Source organism: Drosophila busckii, chromosome 3L, assembly GCF_011750605.1.
Source record: "Drosophila busckii strain San Diego stock center, stock number 13000-0081.31 chromosome 3L, ASM1175060v1, whole genome shotgun sequence".
Lineage (NCBI taxonomy): Eukaryota > Metazoa > Arthropoda > Insecta > Diptera > Drosophilidae > Drosophila > Drosophila busckii.
In genome coordinates this window covers 17,430,990-17,456,409 of record NC_046606.1, presented here as the reverse complement: position 1 = coordinate 17,456,409, position 25,420 = coordinate 17,430,990, and the positions used below count along the sequence as shown (strand labels likewise).

At 41.9% G+C, this 25,420-nt stretch overlaps 1 protein-coding gene across 1 annotated transcript; it reads right to left on the bottom strand.

The window, feature by feature from the left end:
* Positions 1-163: 163 nt before the first annotated feature.
* LOC108598811 (zinc finger Ran-binding domain-containing protein 2) lies at positions 164-7,608 on the bottom strand. Its single transcript, XM_017985554.2, is given in 4 exon segments — positions 164-1,118; positions 1,121-1,184; positions 1,249-1,503; positions 7,285-7,608. Coding segments are annotated over 4 exon segments (1,119 nt in total). The 5' UTR covers positions 7,384-7,608; the 3' UTR covers positions 164-417.
* Positions 7,609-25,420: the final 17,812 nt, after the last annotated feature.

The following is a 25,420-nucleotide window of genomic DNA, read 5'->3' as shown; positions in this document are numbered from 1 at the left end:
GCCACACACACACAGACACACACACACGCTCACACGCAATGATTTATATAAGGGGCTGGAAAATTTATGCAACAACAGCCTGCAGAGGCGTGTAGCATGGGGCGTGACTGCAACTTGAAATAAAGAAACGCTTGAGGGTTGCTGCGTTTACAGAATTGCATTGTTAAAAATTTTATTCATAAGAAGAAACTTAAGCATAAATACAAAAAGTGAATACAATTAATTTGGTACTTTATACACCTAAGAACTAAAAACCTGGTTGCTTGCCGGGTCGAATTGTTTGTAAACTATATCACATGGCCCAACGGCAACTGAACAAACTCTAACATTAATTTTCACCTATCGTTCCCCCTGCAGTTCGATAATAAGATTGCCCCCCTCCCAACTAAAGCCCCCCAACAGAAATCTTAAGCTAGACTATGTTTCAAAGCTCTTGGCCTGCAGACTCTTGAGTATGCCCAGCAGTTGCAGCGACTCCAGCGGCTCAAAGTCATCTGCATACCGCAGCGCCGACGACTTGACCAGCTCACGTTCCCTGGGCATATCCAGCGTCAGCGGCAGCTGCTCCGCCATGACCGAATGATGCGTAATGAGCGCCTTGAGCGTGCTGAACTGCTTCTTGGCACCCTTCAGGCTGTACATCTCGCTGCGACTGTAGCTGATGGCATAGCTCTTCACCTTGCTGTCCAGTCTTAGGCAGAGCTCAAAGCTGCGCGGCGTACAACGACGCAGCAGAAAGCTGCCAGGCTTGGAGTGCTGCAGATGATCCTGCGCTGCCTTGGCTGTTATGCGTGGCTGATACCAACCGCAGCCCAAGAGCTCTGGCTCCTCGTCTGTGTCATCATCAGAGTTGGCATTGTAGCGTGACGTGGAGCGTTTTTTCGGCGAGCTGCGCTTCTTGTTGCTTTTCTCATCACTGAGCAGCTGACAGCAGTCGGAGATGCCCGCATCGGAATCGTCCTCCTCGGGTTGCGCCTCACTGCTGCTGCTGCTGCTGCTGCTGTTGGAGTCGCTGGGCTGACTGCTCTGCCAGCAGTTGAGCGACAGCAGCGACTTTTGTGGCGATTTGTTGTGATGCGCACGCTTGGGAGAAGTCTCCAGACTGTCTGCAACTGCAATTCGGCTGGCAGCTCCTGCTCATCATCCTCCGCATCCGCATGGTATGAGGAGTCGAGTAGATCCTGCTGCAATTAAAATATTTGAATTAGTTTATTGTTTTTGCTTACAGCAGTAATCGAGCTTACTAACCTCATCATAGTCGCTGGTGGGCTCATCGTATTGCTGCTTGAGCGAGGGTTGCGCAAACAGTTTGCGCTGCAAAAAGTTTTTCATGCTGTCGTAGACCTTTTGCTTGCGACTTTGTGTGGGCTCCTCAGCTGTTGCTGCTGTTGTTGCTGTTGTTGGTGGCTGCAGTTTGTTAAAGGACAAATCCAGTTGCTTGCCTGGCCCTTTGTACTCGCCATAGATGTCTGAATAGCCGGGAAAGTTGAGAGCATTGCAGAGCTGTACAGCAAAGAAAGAAAACGAATTAGTATTGGGTCAAGTTGGTTACGCATAAATCAAGTCAAGGCTACCTGAACTACACGCATGGCTGAGAAAACAGCAAAGACAAAGTGGTTCAAACGAAGCAGAGCATCCTTCGCTTTGTTGCACATTGTGCGCATTTTATTTCATTTCTTTCGCTTTGTTCTCAGCGCACTCTTGTTTTGGTTTGAAGCAAATGTCTATGGGTTAGCCTATTTACTTTTCATTTCATTTCTCTGTGCTAAAATATGAGAGCTAAGAAGCTCACATTGTTTATCTAGAACTCGCTGCATATTCAATCAGCAAATAAAAATGGAGTGCAATATTATTTGTCAACTTGCCACCCGCTTCGGCTTGCCACACACACAGACAGAGACACCCCTTTTTGGCACTTGGGCAAACAATTGCCGCAGCCATTCACCTATGCGAAAGGTATTCAATAAATTCACTCGAAAAGTGCGTTCGAGTGTGCAATGCACTTGAGTGCCAGGCAACAAGGATAAAGGGAAAGGGTAAGGACACTTCAGCAAACATACGCACAACGCTCCATGTGTGTGTGTGAACAATAAAATGGCAAAATAATGAGCATTCAATTGTGCTGCTAGCTGAAGCTTCAGGTTGCTGCTTGGAAAAAGTTTGTGGAAACGGAAATGCAATTGCTGTACTTCCGTTTTGCATACACACACACAGTTTACCCGAAAATATTCTGCGTGGCCAGTAAATCAACGAGCAAACAAGCCGTGCTTAACTCTTTGATGTTAACTGTCCACACGCATACAACACATAAATAAATCTGTTGAAAGCTGTTAGCCAACGCCAAGCGGCGTGTAAAAAGCGTTAACTTGGCCTTTTATCGGCTTAAATCAAACACAATGGAAATGCATTTGAATAGACGACGGCCCAAGCTGGTTAGATGAGTTTTAATTTATGCTAGCCAGATAGATAGAGAGTCAGGCGCATACAGTAGTGACCAAAAGGTGTTTTGTGTTCTTTGTACTCGCTTTGGGGCCAGCTCTAATGCTTTAATGACAGAGACCTGCCGTTGATCCTGGGCCGTGGAAAGGTAACTCTAATTGATGATGCAGCAGAGCCTCAGCTAAGGGTGCCCACGTCGTATCGTTCCCGTTCCCGTTTTCCTTGCCCCTTGCCCTTGCCTTTGCTTTGTTTGGCCAGCGAGGTGTTAGCATATTTTCGTAATCAAATTGTGTTACAATAAAAACTCGAGTTGCAGGTAAAGAACAAGAACAGCTGACATACCAAGGGCTATAAGAATAACAAAGGCCTCCGGGCAGCGCTGCTCATTGGAAAAACAGTTGTTAGTTTTTCATTTATTGTGCATTTAAAGGCAGTCCAAAGGAAAATTAGTTGAAGTGTACGCGCGGCATGAGTTTGCGCCTTTTGTGAGTTGATGAATTTATTGAAATGTTGCCTTTTGTTCTGCAAGTCTCTCTCTCTCTTTTGCTTTCTTTATCAGATAGAAACCCTTGGCAGCGCCACTTGAGCTCAACATATGCACAAATTTCATGCAACAAAATCAAACAGCTGCTGGAGTGGTGCAAGAGTAAGCTGAGGGTGGTTGGCAGACAGATAGACAGACACGCAATGCCAATCACTTACTTTTGCGGTTTGCTCTATTTCTATAAAAAACGTAATAGACTCAAAAAGTGTTGAGTAAAATGTGTGGCGCGTCAGCTATGCTGAGCTTTAGCTGTAAATTAGTTGTATATTAAAACTAAACTATTAGCATATTCCAAATGCATTTCGTTGCCAGCTAATTTGACAGTTTTATGCCACCCAAACTAACACACACTCGCACACACACACACGTGTCGTTGCTTTCAAACTGTCATGTTCGCATCTATATAGATACCACCATAGTCTGTTGTGTTCTTCTCTGGGAGCTGTGTGTTGTTTATGACATTTGGAAACACGCGTCTGACGGCAAGGCCCATTTCAAAATTTATGAACTCATTTTTAGTTGGTGGGGACGGGGTAGGCTACTACTTATCAAGTTTAGCTCTAAAAGAAAAGTCATAAAATGCTTTTTTACATATTTTAACACTAATTTCATTTTATGCTGAGGTAGAAAATGTTTTTTTATAGTTTATAGTTGGTTGAGTTGGTTTGGGCTTTTTGGGCTGCTTGCTGCAATTAGCGTCACATTCGCTGGAAAATCCTTGGTTTAGACACATGTGGCATGCGGCATGCGGCATGTGGCTTGGTATCTTAACCATTTTATGGGCATAAAAAATGAGCTCACAGCAGATATTATTGAATTGAGTTGTTTCATTCTATGGGAACACACATTTGATGAGTTTATTAAATGCAAATTAAAATGCTTGAATTTTAATTGTATTTTATGGTCATGTGGGCAGCTCCATGCTTCAGTTTTCAAGAGATGCGTCTTTGTTCAGCGCAGAGCAATGAACTTTCCAAAGTGTGGGACAACAAGGTGCCAGACTGATAGATACATTTTATAGATATAGCCATACATATGTAAATGCAGTTAAAGCCCAACAGTTGGCTCTTGGCACTTGGCTCTTGGCTCTTGGCTTTAACCAACTACTAGAGCGTCTAGCCACTTTGCTTGTTGTCTACTTTTTAGCATGTTCGCTCTCTCCTCGGTGCACACAAACGCACACAAATCCTGTTGGAAGCCATATGAAACTAAAAACGTGACGAGCGGTTGATAACGATGATGTTGCCACGCCTGGGCCTGGTGGGGGCAGCAGCAACAGCAACTGTAGCTAAAGCTGAAACTATATTTGCAGCCTGACCAGTGGCGCTGCGCCAGGCGTTGATTAGTTGGGCTAGGGGAGGCGGCTGCTTGCTGCTGAAAGGCTTTTTGCATATTTGCAGTACATTTGACTGGCGTGGCATGTGGCAACAACAACAGGAACAACAACTAAGTAATCACACAAAAAAAAATAAGAAAAATGCAGAGCGAAAAATTTATATTGAGTCGAGCGTAAAAATAACAATGCAGACAGCGCAGACGGCATGAAAATAAGTGAAATTGTTGTTTACTCAAAAACGACGGGGCAGTCGCATAGCGCACCACTACCGCTATGTGGGAGGTGCAAAGGGGGAGGGCTCAAGCAATATGTAGCATAAATTACAACAATGCATGCAATGCATGCCGCCGTCGCCGTCGCCGTAGCTCAGTAGCCGTCGCCAGGCATTTAATTATGCTCATCAATTTAGCAGTAGTCGCCAGCAAAGAGTTCTGCCGCTGCCGCTGCTTGTTGCTTGTTGCAGTTGCATTTATCGCATAAATCTTAACGAGCTGCGCTCTCTGCTTTTATGGAAACTTCAAATTAAATGCACTTAAAGGCAAAAGCAAAAGCAATTTATTTTAATACTCAAACGCGGCGCTCTACTTAGAAATCAAAATTCATATACACATGTTGCTAAACATAGCTCGACACATGTTTCTCTCGCATTAATGCGCATTAATCATTGCCCTTGAAGAGAAAATATTTTGTACTCGGAGCAATTTTAAATGCTGCTAATCGCTGCATAAGTTTGATTTAAATTTAGCTGGGAGCGCATTATGAGCCACTTAGAGAGCAGACTCCAAACTCCATTAGCCCTGGTTGGTTTGCCTTTCATGTGTTGAGTTGCTGGTTGCTGGTTGCTGTTTTGCTAGCAAATTAAATTCCCTTCCAGGCACACACACATTGTTTATCTTTGCTTAATTGTTTTAGATTTTAATCTCTCTCGCTCGTTCGCTATTCGCTGGCGACATATGGTGAAGTTCTTTGAGTTTTTCACTCCGCGAACATTTGTGTGACAAGTTTATTAGTTTTGTATTGTCTCTGCTTGTTTCAGCGTCTCCTCTGTGTGCACTTTGTCTGCAGTTTGTTGCCTCTTATCGTTTTGACCCGTCGCCTGTCGCCGCCGCCGTCGCTTCAAGTGAAAAACCGAACAGACTAATTGAAAACGTTTGTCAGCGCGACTGTAAACAGAAAATGCTCAGCGCGTCTGCCGTTGCCAATAAATGTTTTGTCTACAACAATTTTGTGGCTGCATTTTTGGGGCTTTTCTTTGTGATAACAGCAATGGCTGGCGGCGCAAGGTGACGAACGATTTATGCCAGATAGATTGCTTTTTGTTTGCCACTGTTTACTTTGATAACCAGAATTTCCAAGTAAAATGCCTTTCAAAGCAAAATCAACTCCCGCTGCGTAGCCACACCCGACAATTGCAATGGGAGACAATCCTTTTGGGACTGCAACACCTACTACAAAAATATTTCCATAGATCATTGGCAGCAGCAAGACTTCAGGCCAACAATGCAATAAAGTGCTGTGACCATAGACGGGTGTCAATTCTGGTGAAAAATGACAAACAAGAAGTTGATAAATGCAGCAAAAGAAAAATCCCGAAACTGTCAAACAGTTTGAAATTACAAACTGCAAGTCGAGATACGGTCTAAGCCTCTACAAATATTTTGGCTGCATTCAAAAATGAAACTGCATTTGGGCTTATCTGAAAGTCAAGCTGGGGAGATTATGTATATGGCCTGGGAATTCAGGTAGCTACTTAGGCTTAATTAAGGCATTTGCCTAATCAGCTTTGGCATCGTTGACGTCTCAACTAAGCGTAGAGTTGATACGTCTCAGCTAACGGTACACGTCGCCATTTATAACTCGTTGCAGCTAGTTAGCGCCTTATCGCTGATCAAATACGAACAACATATGTGCGTGTAAATATGTTTAAATGCATTTAGCTCAATCAATCATTATCTTTATGAGTCAACATAGCTAACATATGTTTCTCCCCCCCCTCTCGCCTTCACCCTCTCCCTCTGCCCTGTGCTCTGTTTTGTTGAATTTGTCAATCTGTGCTGTTTGTTGGTTCAACACTTGGGCTTTTCAGTTTGATTTGGCTTTTATGCAAATCATATTTATTTGATTATACGCATGTGTTTGTCTGTGTGTGTGTGTATTTATGTGATTTAGTGCAGGCTTGATTTACGCCGACAGTCGCAGTTTATTTCGCTTTATCGTCGCGCTGGCTCTGCTATCAGTTGCACTAAATCATTTTAATTGTTGTCGTTCGTGTTTTGAATTTTGTTTGGAGGGCTCCCATGTCCCAATAATTCCTGTACATATGCAAAGCGCTGCGCTTATAGTTGCCTGACCCCAAACTTGTAGTGCGTGTTGTCTTTTTCGTTTGTGGGATTTACATATGTAGATTACCTTTCTGAAAAGTGACGAGCTGCGGGTGGAACTTGTGGGGAGCCGACAACCACTTGGCATATCAATGAAGTGGAGCAATCTTTGGCTGCACAAATAGGTGTTGAGAAGCGCAAAGAGCGGTGATAATGCAAAGACTGTGTTCGACAATTCGTTCGAAAGAAGTTCTAAGCTGAGCTTGTCGAAAGACTTTATTGCAATCGAATCCAAGATTCAATTGTAATGGGACTCCAACGAGAAGTTTTCAAACTACTCTATTTTTGAAAAGAACGAGTAAGCTTAAGAATGCCAACTATAAGAAAAATGTCATATCTACGCTGATCTGAGGTTTTTGAATCATCTATTGGATAATAAATGTTCTTCACTTAAGGAAAACTATAGGCTAACGTTCTCGAATGACTTTTGTTGTTGCAATTAAATAAAATAAGATCTATTGAGTCCACTCCCTTGGAATCAAGAAACCATTAAGCTGAGCTTCAATAGAGTTTATGACTATTATCTCCATTGCCATATTCTAAGATCGTCTAATACCATATCATATGCGTTTTAGTTTACTTACCATCTTGGCCTTATCATTTGTCTGCTTGCTCGTATCCTTTTTGCGTTTGTTGACAGTTGCATTGGCGCCAAAGCGATTGTATTGGAACAGACGACCCATTTTTTAGCTGCGCTGTTTATACAGACAATAAACAAACACTAAATTTTTAAAGTTATAGTCGCGTTAGCACACAATATGCTAAAGTTTCTTTGTTTCACTTTTTGTAAGTAAACACGCGTAGCACGTAATATCTGGCAACGTATTGCGTTGTTGTTGTTGTTCGAAAACCGTTTCAAGTGTTCAATAACGTAAGCGACGACAAGAGCCGGGAGCGCTGTGTGTGCGATCAGCGCGACGTGCGCAGAGGGAATGATGGGCTACAACTGAATGCAGTCGTGAAAGTACAACGGAAAATGAGCGCAGAGACAGCGAAAGAGAGAGAGAGAGAGTGAGAGAGTGGCAGTGGCAGCGGCAGCGGCAGCGGCAGAGCTACAAATTTCATGTAAGGGCGACGGCGACAGCGACGGCGACGTCAGCACCGGCGTTGTTTCATGCAAGGCTGCCGCTGCCACAGCATTTACCGCTAGTTTGCTTAGTTTGTGTCAGTGTGTTTGTGTGTGTGTGTGTTGCGCTCAAAGCAGACACTAATACACAGACAGGCACAGGCTGAAGAAAAATGCCAACCAACTCACACACACACACAGACACAGTCAGTCAGTCGCACTCGACGAGCGCTTGATGGCAAACGGGGGCTGAAAAATAGAGAAGAAAAACCACTCAACAAAAAGCGAAATGAGAAAAAAATTTACTACAACGTGAATCTACACTGGGAAAAATGAACTAACAAAGTTCTGTTCTGTTCTGTTTTGGGCAGGCGGCGTGCAAAATGAAATCAACTGAGGACTGCTGTCGAGGGTTGAGCGTGGCGGAGGAGGGAAACTCAAAAGCTAGACGAGCTCTGGCTCTGGCACTGGCTCTGGCTCTGATTTTGAGCAACTGACGTACACTGGACGGTACACAACTGAAGGGTAGTTGAAGTCTCGTCAACAAGTTGTGCGGCGAGTTGTGGGCGGGGGCGCGGACTCATTCAGTTTCGAATGCCGCGAGTTGAGTCCATGGAATACATTCATTTGACCAAAAGCGTACGCTGACTTTTCATTTTTTAGGACGCTGCCAGCTCTGCCGGCCCGAGAGTATTGACGGAACTGTTTACATGTCTTCTCGTATTGCTAACTTGCCATCTCTCTTATGCTATCTGGCATTTTGTCAGTCTGTGTGAGTTTGCTCTACATTTCGCATCTTCATTTGACTGCTGCACATTTCATTTCGTCTCTGCTTAGCCTATTTGCCCAACGTGCTGCTGTGCTACTTGTTGTTGCATCCCCAGCGCCTCCAACCCCCGCAGACTGCGAAAGTTTCATATAGCATACATATATGTTTATATATATTTTTTTTTTACTTTTTTCCGCTGACTCTGCATAAAACAACAACAACAACAACAAAAAGAAACTTTGCTCAGCTGCAATCTGCATCACTCCTCTGGCTGCTCCTCCATGTGTACGTAATTATCATTATCCTTTGCTGCTCGTTTTGTGCTTTTCATTTCGCTATTTAAGCTGCTCTCTCACTCTGCTCTGCCACTTTAATTGGAGTCAATTTTTTGTTCCTTTGCTTTTTTCGTGGCAGCAAGAACTTTGGCCTGCTTGACTCTTTCATTGAAAATTATTTTGCAACTTATTAGCACCTCCGGAAATTATGAGTTTCGGTGTGGCATTCAACTTTTTGTGGCTTGTTTACAGCTTGGCTACATTTTTAATTGAGTTTGAGCTGCTGCGCTCGAGTTTCGCTTTTGTTGTCTAACAAGCTCGGCCCGGCTAATTGAAACAGTTTGCCAGACAGCTGTCATCAAAACAAAAACAAAAACAAAAAGCAACAGCAAAAAATACTAAACATTTAATAAATCAGCTGTGCGCACTCCTTCAGCTTATTGTTAATCCATTCAGCTGCTGCCAAAAACAAAATGAGGGTTAAATTATTATTTCGCAGGCGCCCTAATATATATTTTTTATAGCCCAAACAGCAGCATTAACTTGCGTCAAAATCTGGGCCTAAGCCTCTGCTTATAATTAGATTATGACATTAATAAGTCGCTTTAACAAATGTTCAAATTTTACCAACCCCGCCAGGGGGTGGCCTGTCTTTAACTTATGGTTAGTTATTTTCATTTTTGGCAACAGTTGCGAAAATTGAATTGCAGCTATCAATGAAAAAAAGCCGCACACACACACATACGCACTCAAGTGTCGTTCATAAATCAAGTGCAAGGAGCAACCCCTTGCGTCTGCTTGTGGCAAATTGAATTTCATTACACAAAAAGCTTTTCCAGCCATTGCACGTTGATTTGTCAAATTGTTTAGCCTGACAATTGCATATAGATTTTTGTCTTTTGATCGCAGCCACGCCCACCCCCCACCCCGCGTTGTGCTTAAGTGCACTTAATGTTTGTCAATTATTCGCAGTAATTTGCAATATATCTAAACGTTTTCGCCTTTGGTTTATGCTACCCTCTAAATTGTTTTTAATGGCAATTTGCACTTACAGCGCACTCCCCCTTATAGCCATGGCTAATGGCTTCATCAGCATTTCGGCAGTAAATGATCTACACAACTTTGTGTTTGCACTTATGTTCGATTTATAGCAGCATATAAATGTTATTTATTTGAGCCAACACGCATGTAACTCTAGACTGGAGAAAACTTGGGCCAGTAATTAATTTTGCCATCCAAAAAGCATAACCGACTCGCCGGGGGTGCTGCAAGTGTTAAAAATGTAGTTAAATCAATGCTGGGGCACAACAATTTGTTTAGTGAAAAATGCATAAAATTAGCCACAGGCAGTCACACAAAAGAAAACTTCAAATCCCCAAATAGAAAAAGAAAACTTGAAGTTCAACTCATTCAACAAATGGCCTGCGGTGTCTTTGTTTGGCGTTGTTATTATTATTGTTATTCTTTTTGAACATTTCTCTTTAATCTCTACTCCATGCATAGCAATTATGAGCTATACAAATGATTTGTTAGGGGTGGTCTGGCTTGGCCACTTGGCCACAAGTGTTTTTCCAAATCCTGCCAGCCATGCGCTATAAATATTTAAGACATTATGTGTGAAATCATTAAAGAGTTAGAAATTATTATTGTTGCTATTGTCAAAGCCTTTGGCTGCGCTGATCATTCATAATAATGCTAAGCATCTGTATCTGTATCTCGATCGCAACTGCAGCCTTTACTTTAGTTTTTCTTGAGTTTTTCTTCAGTTCAGTTTAACGACTGCCGGCAAAGTTCAACAGCATTTTTAATTGCGCTGCGTTTATGTTTTTCAATGTTTCTGTTTTATGTTAAGCACCGCCTTGGATCATAAATCATTTGATGTCGAGCAAGGCATCTAGGGGCGTGCATATGAAAAGCAGAAAGTATATATATTAGTTTTTGATTTATTTTAATTTTTAGACGATCTCTATTGACTTAGTTTGTGGTGTTTGTAAACAAACAAACGTTTTCATAAGGGCTCAAGTTGTCCACTGATAAAAACAGCGACGAGTCTCGCCGCCACATTTCCATCAAAGTCTGCAGACTTTCACTGCTATCAATGGGTAATTTATCAAGTCTTGGCAACTAACGAATTTAAGCTTATGTAAACCTACAGATTTTCTCATACATGTTGTTGTTGGTTAACGCCTGCTCAGTGTATATTTGAAGTTCTCACACGTAACGCTACATATCTTATAAACAAGCTGCCCTTCTTTTGAATTTGATAACGCCCACATTAAACAGAACTTGAAAACAATTTTCCAGCAGCACAAACAATTATGGCATGCATAAATTATGGCCATAGTTCGAGCTGTGAATTACTAATTTCCTGTACAATTACTAAAAAAATAAAAATACCAAGCAATAGTGAACATGGAAATTTGGGCGCATTTAATTCGAAGCATGCACTGCCAAATGAGTTTTGGTTTCGGTTCAGTTTTGTTAATGCCTAGCATGATACATTTAATCGCCGGAAAAATGCTGCAGACCGCCGTAGCTGTGTTATCAAAGTGTGACCCTGTTTTTAGGGAAACCACAACGAGCGCATTGAGTGCTTTGGATTTTTAGGGGTAGCGTGTATAAAGACTTTTATTTACGTACCTACTTCAAAAAGACAAATAAATCGTAATTGGCGTACGAGGGTTTACTATTTTTTATGCGTTAGTTACGAGCAGCAGCAGCGTGTTGAATTTTCTTGCATTCTTCGTTAAATGAAAAACCATGAAAAACGCGTTGCTGCAATCAGCATTGGGATGTGATGGGAGGGGGCCCTGGCGTTTGCGGTTGGTCTTTGTTTTGTAACTAAACGGAAGTGCACTGGGTTATCGCAACTGATAGATCTGGCGATAGCGTTAGCTGCTGCTCCTGAAGGTGCTGTCGATGGGCAGAAGGATAACAGACAGCTGGCGAAAATAAACACAGCTCGAGGGTTAAATTTTCGCCAAGCGCTGTGAATAATGTGCGTAGCGCTAAGAAAAATCTAGATGAGCATATAGCATATAAATGTCAAGCAAACTGCGGGTCTGAAAGTCACGCAGGCTGCTTGTTATGCAAGTAAGTCGTTCGCACTTGGGTTGACCCATTTTCTGGGCAAGATTAATGCGCTACAAAAGATGCACACCAATCATATGTAATGGCTGCCTTAGAGCCGAGCCCAGCCCTGGGAGCTTGCACAAACAAATGTGTGACAATTTCTCAGCGGCAGCCTCGGCTCGGCTCCACCTTCACACAAGCGACAGTCTAAGGTGTCAGGGCCAAGTGACAATGTCACACTTGCCATACAAAATATGTTCTGTCTCTGAATGATAGAGACTAAAGATAGACGCCGCAACATCCTGCTGCACTTAAAGGTGCAGTCTCGCGTCTGTGTCTGCGTCTGCGTCTGTGTGTGTGTAATCAGCATGAAGACATGTGCACAGGCTCGTTATCCTTTTTCCGTCGAAAACGAAGCACGAACAGGGCGCGACCAGCTGCCGAGACGAACATACATTTAAATATTGCTGCTGTCCGTCCTTTTTGGAAATTTGATATTTTATTTTTTTCGTTTTGCTGCTAGACAACATTAGTTTGTGTGTTAGAGGAAGTAATTTCTTGATATGGGCGCCGTTTGGCCTTAACGTATTTGTTTGGAATTAATGAAATTTAGACATAAAACTGTCTGTTCAACAAGCAAACAAAGTAGCTCTGTGTGCGTTTGATGTTGCTGCTCTTATGAGGGTAATCAGCATGAATTGAGTTATCGCTAAAGGACACAGGACACACACACACACACACACACACACATTAGAGAGCATATGGCAAAGTTTAGGACGCCAAGTCCATAAGCACGTCTTAGCGCTGCATTGATATACTTGTCATGCAACAGGCCAAAACACGAGTGGCTCAGATCCTTGAGAGTTGCCTGCTAATCGCATTTACCCGCCAGCTACAAACAATGGGCCACTGATGGATGAAGATGAGCTGACGAGGGAACAAAGGTGCGAAGCAAACTGAGATTTACAACTAATGCGATTTTCAAGTGCAGCCCATATACCCTAACAATCTATAAGTATTTATACAATTTCAAGGCTGCGCTAAAGGTAAAAGAAAATCGTTGAGAAAACAATGCCTGCAACTAGCACAAAGGCAGTGCGGAAAATGTAGAAAAACTGCAACAAAGAAAAGTGCCTGTCTGTCTGCTCAAGGCAGCCTTGGCCCATTGTACGCCGCCTGGAGTGTCCTAGTGCCTATGACAGCGTTACGCTTGAGCGGAAAATGAAATTTTTCTAGTTCTTCTGGCACTGCTTTTGATTTTCGCTGTGGAGAATTTATAGTGCAGCGGACAGTTAATGACATTGCAATTGAAAACAAACGCAAAATAATGAGTTTTTACTGTAGCCGGGACAACACGCCATGTTGTCTATCAACCGCAACATGCAGCCAGGACAATAGCCGAGTCAATTTCAATTCAGCAGCTGCTGCCGCCTGTCTACCTGCAACTAAAACTCACAATGGCCAATTTTGAATGCTGTCAGCAGGCAGTCTCATTGCCATTTTGGCCAACAATATAAAGTGTAGTAAATTAAAAAGAAATGAATATCTGTATCTGTAGCTGATAGATGTGAAAAGTGGAATCGATGTCTAATGAACTCGCGAACACAAGAAGACTTTTACCCCACACACACACACACACACACACACACACACACCTGTCATTAAAGCAGTGAATGAAGACAGACCAGTTGAGTGCGAGTGTATCTTTGAGCTACAAAGCACACCAATTAACCCCTCCACTAGTCATCTGTGCGCTTCACTGCCTGCAAGTATTTTTGTATTTGTGTTTATTTTGGTAATTCAACGCAGCATTTTAACCCTTTTCCATTTTTTGCTTTTGGCCGTCGTGTGGCTTATGTAAATATTTTGCTTTGACTGCCTGACTCACTGACTGACTGACTGTCTATCTGTCAGCCCGTTAATGCCTTCTACTCTCCCCTCAGGCTCAATGGCTGGTAACTGTATCTCAAACTATTTGCATAACTTGCAACAGCACAAGCAGCAGCCCGCATCCTAAGTATGCGGCATTTGGCAAACCCCTTGCAGCACTTTAGCAGCGTGTTTATGTTTGCTTAGAATGGCGCCAGTCTCAATTACTTTATTGGCGTGGCAGACATTGCATTTGCTTACTGCAATTGCATTTCAATTTGCGTCTGCCATTTGACTGCCCACCCGAGTTATGCTCTGGGCCAAAGTAGATTTCAGTGCTGCACTGAGCTGCGCTGCGCCGAAGTCTGATTGATGGCTGGCAATTCAATTGTCAACGGCACGTAATCAAATCGACTGTTGTAAACAATACAATGCTGAGATGCTGATTGAGAGTTGAAATGTCAAGAGAAATATGATTTACTAGCGACTGCATTGAGACAATTGCATAGCTCAAAGTTCTCGTACAGCGGACATAAATCAATATCAAGCTAAACACCAGCAAAGAAAGCAAATATTAAGCCTAAACAGCAATGTATATAAATTATGATTAGGACTATTATCGAGGCATCAAGCCACTGGGCACAAAAAAAAAACCAACACAAAAGCTGGCAAACGACATGAAAAATTGTCATTAGGCAAAAACCACAAAAGGCAGCCAACGAGCAACAACCAACAACCAACAGCAAGCTGCAAGCGGTAAAGTTTAAGGCCAAGGCAAAAAGCCAAAAGTTGTCGTATTTGTGGCTTAGCCAAATAAAAAAAAAACACACACACACATGTGTGTAGCCTTTTGGCGTGTGGGTGCCAAGGCGCGCACATAAATCATATCCTAGTGCGCTTGCAGGGATACGCACTCAGTATAAGGACAAATGTTGATGATGACAAAGAGCCATTAAAGGCGCATTTGTTTGGTGGCGTGAGTCCAGAGCCCAGCACCTACTTCAAAGCGCGTCAAATGCCATAAATCAAACGCGACATTTTGCTTATTATTTGCCGTTTTTCTAGCCATGAAGTTTCTTTTTTGCTGCCACGTAGGGGAAAATAAAGTTTGTGGGCTTTGACAATATCAATTGATTGGAAAACATATATAGTAAGCAGCTGGGCAGAACAAAATTGCGAAACAAAGCGTAAAGGGAAATACAGCTAAGGGAAATAATGTCTTGAAATTGAGAAAAATTTGGATTTAAATAAAACGCAATTTTTAATTTGCAAATGTAACTCAAATTCGAAGACAGTCGAAGCTTAGATAAGTTAAATTTTGAAGTTGCTACCTCTACTGAAGTAATAAAATCTGAAATAAATATAAGGCCATATGATTAAGTTAAGGCCATACAAAACAAATATACAAATTTGACAACAATCAATATATGTAATTAGGAGATATATTTATGATAACGAATATGAATATTCAATTGCTTTTTTCACCTACAATCACAGCATTGATGAATCCTGATTACAATTAATGAGACTTGAGACTTGATTTGCATTTAATTTTATACAATACATAAAGATGACAGTCTAAAATAAATAAACACTTTTTTTCAAATTTATATACGAAGTTAAATATGAGGTTGTTTAGTTTTGTTGTCCGTTAGGATGTTCATATCTACAGGAGATATACACAGAGATCACTTATGTAGAAAAACTTTTGAATTTGTTGTCTATTGATAATGATAAATCTAGTTTATTTATTTGTAGCTTAAGACGTAAAAATTAAATTTTTTTAAAAAAATATTCATAATGAAGTTCAGACAAAACCACTTCATACAAAATTGTAAGACATTTATAAAAATTCCAACTATCTTCTTTTATTTCATATGCGCTTTTAAATTAAGAAGTTAGCTGAAAGCGTTAAGTGTTTCATTTTATTTCAATTGTTTAATCGATTTTCATCATCAAAGATATGTTTTTCACAGAAAGATGTTTAAAATATGGACTGAACATATTTTTGGCTTCAAAGCAGAATATTAGTAGCTCTATTTTTAGCTAGCCACCCCCGTAGTATATTTAGCTAAGCCGTCTTAAGCTGTGTGTGTCCTTGGGATCAATAGCTATTAAGTAAGCATCAAAGCCACCGCTCTGTACCTGGCAGTGCGTATGGCTGGCTGACCAATTAGCAATGCTATTAGCGGTCAACGCCTTTTGCCCAGAATTCTCGTGCAACTACAGGTACTTTTCACTATTAAAGGCAGGGGCGTATTTGGCCTTAAACGAACGAGCCATGAGGCACACACAGTTTATTGGCAGCGTGTACGCTTCAATTACGTTTTTCATAATTTCCCACGTCGTAAAATGTATTGGTTTTGATGGCGGGCACGATGGCGGCTGCTCCAAGCAGCTGAGCTCAGAGCAGCGTTGATGGTAACTTCCGCTTCATTGGGTCAGCTGCCCGCAGGATTTGGCGTCTATGACAGCGAGGGCGTTGTCCTAAGCGATGTCCTGCTGTTAAGACCGCGCACATTAATTGAAAGAAAATGTTGTTTGAATTATTAAATTGATTTTTATTCATTTTAAATGCTGCCTGCGCACAGCTGACACATTTTGTAAATCGAGACTTTAATGGCTTTTTCATTTAAAGCTTAAACTTAAGCTGGGCCAGCTCCCAAGGGAGCCAAGTTTTTGTAAAATGTTGTGTTTAAGCTGTCAGCCACTTGGCAGCTGCTACTAAGCTTGGCCATTAGCAAGATGACAATTTGGCAAACTGGAGTGCGCTTGTATTTGCGCATTTTAGGTCTGCAACATATGCCATGTTGCATGCCACTCAAATGCGTCATCAATCAAGGCCATTACTAGATAACCACTGAACTTGACATTGGTTTTTGCGAGCAACCCTTAAGCACAGTTCTCTTCTCTTCTCTGCGCGCCATTCTGCATTATTGTGCAATTTTTGTAGCTAAAGCTAAAGGCTTTATGCACAATTGTTGTTGTTGCATGAACTGACAATAATTTTTCTTTGGCTGCGTCTCAGCTGCAAATTGAACTAAGTATAAACATAATTTTCTCAGCACTTAACACGAAATGGAATTATGATTATGCAGCACTCGCACTCGAACTCGCCTTCGCCAGCGGCAACTTTCACACCGCACACTGAAAACTGAGACCCAAAAGTTTACGCACAGAGCCAACCCTCGACTACAAGAGCAACTACAAGGTTCTAACGGTCGTCCTGTTGGATGGGGGTGGGGGTGGGGGTGTGGGAGCGCAGGCGGCGCGTGCCGAAATGAAAACGTCATGTTTTCGAATGAAATTTTTGAATTATGATGTTGCATGTTGACGTTGCTGCTGTGACGTCATAACAATCATCTGTGCCCATCCGTGGCATTAAATTAATTCAAAACGCTGCCAGGACACGCGCAGCAGGGACCTTTTGTCTGATTGCCAAAATATGAAAAAATAAACGAAATGTTTGATGAAAGCCTCAGATAAAGGGCGTATTATAAGCCTTAGTCTAAAGGTAACAAAAACTCACTCACTGTGCATGACTCTAGTGGAAGCGAGTGTGCAGTGGGCGTAGCGCTTGCCAGCGACATGTTGCCAACGTCCTTTGGGATCCTTGCGGCTTAGCGGCTGAGGGTGAAGATACTTTACCTATGCTGCTGCTGCTGCCGCTGCTGCTGGTAGCACATCTATTTTCGCTGGCTTTCAATGCTGTATTTATTATTATTAGTGCTAATACCGCGTAAATGAGGGCTTAGCGGGGCATATGCCAAATAAAAGATATACGCATATTCATTTATTTACAAACTACTGCCTAAAGGTTTTAATAGATTTTGTAAGGATTTTTCTTGAAAAAACTTAATGTAGAGGCAAAGCGTGGAGGCTCTTTAACTTCTGTTAAAGCTGCCACCACACTTTTGTCACACTCTTATCGATAATAGTCAGATCGATATCAATTGTTTCAATAGTTTTAAAGATCCTACAAAAAATTAATGAATAAAGTAATTAACTCTATATTAATTAAAAATGAAAATAATTGTTGAAACATAAATTTAAAGAATTTATTTTAGAACAAATTTTTGAACAGCTCTAATATGTTATTGTTTTATATGCAGTATTTGGCCGTCGTTTGCTTGCAACATAAATTTGAACAAATATTAGATTATAACTTCTATTAAAAGTTCAATTAACTTACACAAAAATTAAAGTCTGTTGCTCGAAATTTGAGATTGAAAATTAAAATGTAAAATGTTTTTATTATAATTGTTTTTATTATAGTAATACACATATAAAAGTCAGAGCCTCTCTCAGTGCCAGTTCAGCATAAATTGATGTGGATAAGATTGCAATTTAAAAATAATTAAAATTGTTTATCATAATATGCATACTCATTAAATTAATTCCAATTAATAAGTTCCAATTTGTAATTGTTTTTTTGTACGGTATCTTGCAGTCGTTTGCTGCACTTTAATTTGTTTGCTTGTTTTAAATATTATTTCGTTAGCATAGCACACTAATGGCAGTCAAATAAGCGTGTCCACGCTACCCCACTAAACACTGCACCCCACAGTTTGGCACTGCCTACCCCCGCACACACACACACATAGACTCTTCTCTTTCCCCTTTGTTGGCCTGCATTTGTCGTTTACAAATTGGTTTTCGTGTTCAACTCGCATCTATTCTGCCTTGCTGCATAATCAGAGACCAAGAGCAAAGGCAAAGGCAACGGAAACAGCGAGAGTGAGAGTTGGAGTTATAGTTGCGTCGGGTTCGGGCACTCGACGTGATCGGAGCGCGTTCTATTTTTATGTATATGCAACTTCCGTTTATAGCTTGTTTGCCATTGCCGCTGATAAGGCACGTGGCCTCATTTATCAAATGCGCCTCGCGAGCTGCGACTAGTTGCAACAAGCGGCATGCAACGCCACTAACTATACTATATATAGCTGCCAATTGCTGCCCAATAGTGGGAGTAATTGCAAAACAGTCTCCAGTGCGTGTGTGTGTGTGTGTGGTACCTGCCTACAAGGGTTGTTCCTATAATTGCTAGGAGGGGGGTTGCCCATAAATTGTATTGCGGGCAACACGTAAATTTTATAGTGACTGCTGCCTCAGCTGTTGCGCTGTTGTTGTTGTTGTTGGTGTTGGTGCTGCATAAGTGCGTGGTGGAGTACGCGTAATTATAGTTATTATAATTTGTGTTGAGTGCTGGCCAGAGCTTGCTTTAGCTACGCTGCCTTCTCGACGTGCGGCTGTCCACGTGTGTCTGCTTGTTTTACAGTTGACTGGCTTCCCCCTACCCCAACCCTACCCCCGTTGATGGCATTACTACTTACTACCCCCGCTGACAGCGCTGTTGTCATAGCTGCAAAGCTGCTGTCGTCTGCTTGTTATATAAATATGATACCTTTCGTCGATGTTTATCTGCTGGCTGCTATTTATTTCATTTCATTTCAACTCAAGTTCTGCCCGTTGTCTAGGTAATGCTGCTTGCAGCCCAATTTAGCTGCAGCTTAGTACGCTCCACTGGCTGATTCGAGTTTGATAGTTGTAAGACTCGACCCCTCGATGCCACTTGAACTGCACGTAATTAATCATCATCTAGCATTTGGCATTTGGCAGCCGCCTACACAGTCTGGGCTCCGCTAGTTGGGGGCATGCAGCAACTTCAATTGCCCTCCCTAAAGGCAGCAAACTGTGAATGCGGCCAAGCGCACTTGACAAAAGATGCTTAAATAAATTCACAATTTGTCTCAAGTGAGCGACATCATTGGAATGCTGTGTGCACTTATCAACAATGAGATCAGCAGTCATGATTCAAACGCAGCGCGGGGGCCAAAACTTCAAGTGTGGTCGTTGGCAATAGTGAGGTCGTACGGTCAGCTGGGAGTACATTGAATAAATCTTCCACTACCAGTTGCCCACTCCCACTCCCCCGCCCGCCATGACACTCAATTTGCATTATGCACTTTTCGCTGTGTTCAATGTGTGCGCTGATTGATAAGCGCAGCAGCCAGCCAGAGATGAGCGACGATGAGCGACGAGCTCGCGTACACACATAACATAGTATTCCCCTAGTGTGCATTTTGCATAATAACCTTACCCACCCCGCTTAAGCGGTTCCAACTGGGTAGCCTGCTAATCCTCTGTGCCTGTCATAAGCATTGATGTTGATGTTGTTGCTATTGCTGCTGCTGCTGCTGCTGCTTTTGTGTGCCATTGACAAGTGGGCGTGGCGACCAACTACGCAAAAGTATGCGAACAGCCCTCGTTACGCTCCACAAAATCGCAACTCATTCCGGTGTATGCCCTTTAACGAGTGTATTCGTCATTCGAGCAGACAGTTGACATTCATTTGAATCGCTCATGGACCCGCTCCCTGCCACTGCCACTGCCACACAACCCACACTCTTCCTTCTCTCTGTGTGTCCGCTCGGTTGTAACCACAGCGGCAACAGTGGCGCATGTCAATCATTAAACTGTCATTTTCAGTCGATTTAACTAGCATTAAAAATCGTACACAATTGCCAGGATTTATGCGTTGTGCGCAAACTGTCATAAATTTCGACTCTATGCTCACCCACTCTAAGTTCCCCGGGCATTACATTTTGCATGGCAAGGGCTCTTATTAAGCTGGCCTAATTTTTTATGGTCTGCAAACTAATTTTTATTAATTTGTTGCGCTTAGCTCAGGAGAGCTAAGCGCTCTCATTTATTTTAATACGCAGCTGCGTAAGCAAGCCCGGAAATTAGTAATTTAAAAAAATAGATGTAAACTTATCCTATAATAAATGCACTTTCATCTTGAATAATAAACAGAAATTTTATTTGTACATTTATTTAGGTTTCTAGACCCTGTGCAACAATTTACAATGGTCTGTTCGATCAGCTTTATAAGAAAACAACAAGAGCTGTGGAAATTATAAAAAAATTCAGAATATTAAAATTAATTTTTGAGATAAACTAACGTTTGGATTTATACTTTTGACGATTGGAGATTGTGACTGGGTTCAATCTTATGAATAAAAATTAAGATTTTTTTAATTTGCTGTCCGAAATTTACATATAACCTGACCTTACCTGATTGGGTTTTTGGGTTTTCCCCAATACTTGCAACGAATGTTGGGTATGTTTAACACTCCCATTCTATAAGTTTATCAAATTTATGACTTTGTATATATTAGTTTAATTTGACACATGTGTACCTTATTTACAGAGTCTGGTGTAGTCGGCTTTGGTCTACTATATTATTTATATGCTTATGCACAGCTCTCAATCCTGGTCGAAATTTTATCAAATACAAAAAAAAAATGTTGTATACTCTGCACATACCTAAGCAAATATTCCAGCTACCTCTGAAGCAAACCTAAATATACAAGCAAATGCATTTGTCAGGCTATCTTTAATGTTCATCTTCGACAATCTCTGCTGCCGCCTTGGAACACGCGCTCCAAATGATTGCGCAAATATTGCTGACACTTAAAGCCTGGTGGGCGAGAGAGGGAGGCGCCGTATGGGTCTCTTAGGCTGGCTGGGCCTAGTAACTGTGCTGTGCTTTATTTGTCTGTTTGGCATTTTTTCTTGCGCTCTGCACAAAATTATGGAAATTTATTAATCACATAAATTTAAAGCGTAATGTCCTGGCAAGGCTACGAGTCGTTAGTCCTCCCGCACTTGGCGCTAATGTGTCCCATGTTGGAATTGTTCCCGTTGCCGTTGCCGAGAATGCAGAAAAATTGCGTTAGGGACAAAGTTTCTGGGCAACTTGTGGTGTGGTGCTTTTGATTTAACAGCAGACAGTGCGCGAAAATATTTTAGGCGCGTTGTTGACGCGTAGACAAATATTTCTTTTGCAACAAATTGTTTAAAAGTGATTGCTGTGGTGTGGCGCCTATAAACAAGTTTATTTTTGGTGTGCGAAGCCAAATTGTTGGTCAGCACGAAATTTAAATTAAATTTAAGTGTGACACACACGATTCATAAATCCCAGCAATTTGAAGCTATCTGCTGGCGCGTGAAAAATGTGCTTACAGCAAAGCGTCGAAATCTTCAACAAAGTGCCAACATGTGTTGCACTTAACCAAACGGTGGGGTAGGTGGTGCATGCTTGGGGTAATCGGTTGGGGTTGGAAGCTGAATTGCAGCACGCGCGTGCACTAAGCCTTTGACAAGAGCAGGGGTTAGATAAACGCCCCTACAGCAAAGCAAAAATTCGCTCAACTCCAAGGTGGAAGTGGGAGCAAGGGATATGTGCTGACATTTAAAGTAGCTGCCAGGCAGTTGAAGTGACAAAACTAAAGATAAGACTCAATCACGTGTAGCTGCTACTGACAAGCGCTGCTGGAAAAAAAATATATATAGAATGAAATGCACAGTGTGTAAAGTAAGCAAAATAGAAATATCAATTTTCACGTTTTTCACAGCGCGTCGCTGTGGCTGGGGCTGGGACTGGGGCGAAGCGAAGCTATGCTAGACATGCAAGTAGTTGCTTTGAATTTCATATGATGGCAGGGTGGCAGCATTGAATGAAGAGTGACGTGCAGTAGACGGTAGTAGCTGCTAGAGTGGGCAGACAAACATGGGGACAAAGAAGGTGTCACTAACAGGATAAATGTGCAAAACAGCGACAGGAAAAAGAGCTGTCAGTGTGGCAGCAACAGCAGCAGCAGCACAGAGGGTGGGAGCAGCATTAGCAGAGCTTGGTGTGGGTTGGTTAAAGCTTGTTTATCATGTTCAGTGGATTGGCAGCATAAAGCAGCCTTGTCATTTGCTTCAGAGTGTGTGGGAGGGATGGCAAAGTAAATAAAATGCAGCGTAGAGAGCAACAATTGCAACTATGGCAACAGTGATGTTATCAAGATAATGGCAGCAGCACTTGACAGTGTGGTCGGTTGGCCCCCCACCCCGCAACCATTCCCCTAACAACCTTTGGCAGCACTCGATCTTAACGTCTCTATTTGCCCAGCGTGTGCATAGGTAAATGCAGCAGCTGCTTGTCAGGCAAACAAACATACAAACAAGCAACACACAAACTCAACTAAACAAAACTAAAGCAAACTAAAGCCAACCACAAAAAAGATCTTACCCATGCCTGCGCCAGTTGATAAGCCCAGAGACGACAACTTCAAGCTGCCACAGACGCATTTTGTTGCAAGTTGCTGTTGCTGCTGTGGGCAAACATCACGTGTGTGCCTCTCTCTCTCTTCTCTTCTCTCTTTCTCTGTTTATTTCTCTATTGGAAGGGTGCGGTGTGTGTGTGTGTGTGTGTGCGTTGCCGCTGCAAAAACAATGTTATCCTTAACAACAACAACTGTTACATGCATAAAATACATTTTCATTCGCATTTTATTTGCTTTAAGCTGCGAGTTTTAGACAAAAGTCAACAAAGCGGCTGCATCTTTTGTTGCTCTTAGTGTCTGTGCTTGGGTCTGTGTCTGTGTGCGTGTGTGCACCGGATATGACCACGGATATCGAAAGTTTTTCCTAGTAGTCTCAACTACTGCTTACCTTCCTCTTGCCTCCTCGCTCTAACTTTCAGTGGCTGGCAGCGCAAGTCATAAAATTGAAATTGTTCTTAAAATGACAGCAGCTGGAAATTAAGTTCCTGACTTTTATGTGCAGCGCAGTTTCAAATTATTGATATGACCTAAGCACAGCAATGCTATTGGTTTCTATAGAGAACAATAGTAGGTGTATATGAGTGTCTGTGTGTGTGTGTGCGGAAAAGCTATTAAGGAAGTTTAACAGGATAAGCTCTTGGTGTCTGCCTATGATTTATTTAAGTAAATAAAATCAGAATTTGTGTGCGAAAAATATACAAATTTAAAACTGACACTTGATTATCTGAACATACATTTTTAAATGCTTACATTTAATATATCTTTAGCAATAAGAATTTTTCATAATAGTTTTAAAAATCAAGCGATTAGTCAGATGTTTACTTGATCCCAAATTGAGATTATTAAGTGAAGGCTTAAAAGCAACCGACAGTAAAGTTATCTCAAGCTTACAGATTATGTTAATGAGATTTCTATAACATCGATAAGTGACTATCGATACCAATCTAGACAGCTGACCCACTATAAAAGCGTAATAACATTTCATAATTTATTTGAATTAAATTCTAAATACATAAAATATTAAAAATTATATATAATAATAAAATAATTCATTTCTCAAATACTCAACTGCGAGTGATTTTCATGTCAAGCATCTTCGCATTAATGTTTTCATTGATGGCCAAATATAACTGCCCCCCTCATCTCGGTCACTTGTCTTCTCAGCATTTGACACTATTTCATTTTTTGTAGACTCATCACCATCACACTAGACCATGATTTCTAATTTGCTTGCATCGCTAACAGTTGCAGAACATTATCGCGTACCGGCCTATAATTTGTAATCTTGCCCATCAGTTAGCACATTTGGCGCATTCGAAATGAGTTTTGAAATTTCTGCGTGCTCAGTAATCATATTAAGAGTATGTCACACTTCAATTACTGTCGACAGCAGTGTGTACGTATTTTGTTTTGTTATTAATTTTAAAGCATTTGCTGTGAGGGACAGCTGCCAGACACATTGCGTACGTGTGACGTCCACATCGTCGTCGTCGTCGTCGTTGTCGTTGTCGTCAAAGCCAAGCACACGTTTTGCATTAGAAACGCCAGCAAGACGTTGGGGAAATGTTAAAGTCAGCATGTGGTTTGCGTCAGAGTGTCTAGCATAAAGAACTAACTGCTTGGGCTCAAGCTGCGCGCCTGCGCATATGGAACAGACTAATTCATTCTGGTTACGCCAGCAGCAAGTTATGTGACACATATGGGCATCGGGGTAGGGGTCTAGCTGTTGGAGTAGGCAGCGCTCTTGTTACCTGGTGCCAGCGGGTGGGCGTCACTGGCAAACGCCTGCAGCCTCTGACGAAACAAAGGTCGCGTGAATTCTGGGTAATTACAGTACTGGCTGGTGACGCAGTTGCTCCAGCCATGACGTTTGAAGTGGCGACCCGCTGAGCGTGTTTGTATTGCATTTGAATTGAAACTCGATTGCGAAACAATGCGCACAAATGTCCGCACACCAAACACACACTCGAGTGCCTTTTGTGCTCCAGATGCCTTCCACGAAGCAATAACTAAATGGTTTTCTCTTTTTTATGCATCACACAAAGGCGAGAAGGTTTCACCTTGCAGACAAAGTGTCTCGCCTGGCAGTGCCTCATGCTCATGCTCGTTGCTCGCCAGTTGAAGATGTTAAATTTAATTTTCCCACCATGCAGTGCCCACCAGGCAGGGCGCGCTTAATCAAATTCATCCCAGTTACATCATCAGCTGGGCATGCGGGCGTGCATAAGCTGCACAAACAATTAAAAGAATAAAAATTTTGCTCGCTGCGTTACGCTTGAGTAGCACACAAAGAAATATAAAATATATATACATATAATATATATTCATTCTTTTTCTGTACAAATGCATTGGCGAACGACATTAGCTGCCAAGCGAAAAACGAATTAATCTATGCAAGTAGCTGGGGGCGGAGGGACCTATGCCCCTATGTCAATATACAAATTTAGACACCGTTTGATCCTTAGAGCATATGCTGCCTGCCCAATTGATAAGCAATTTTCCAATTCAACAACAATTTCCATTTTAATAGAAAAATGTAAGTACACATGAGCA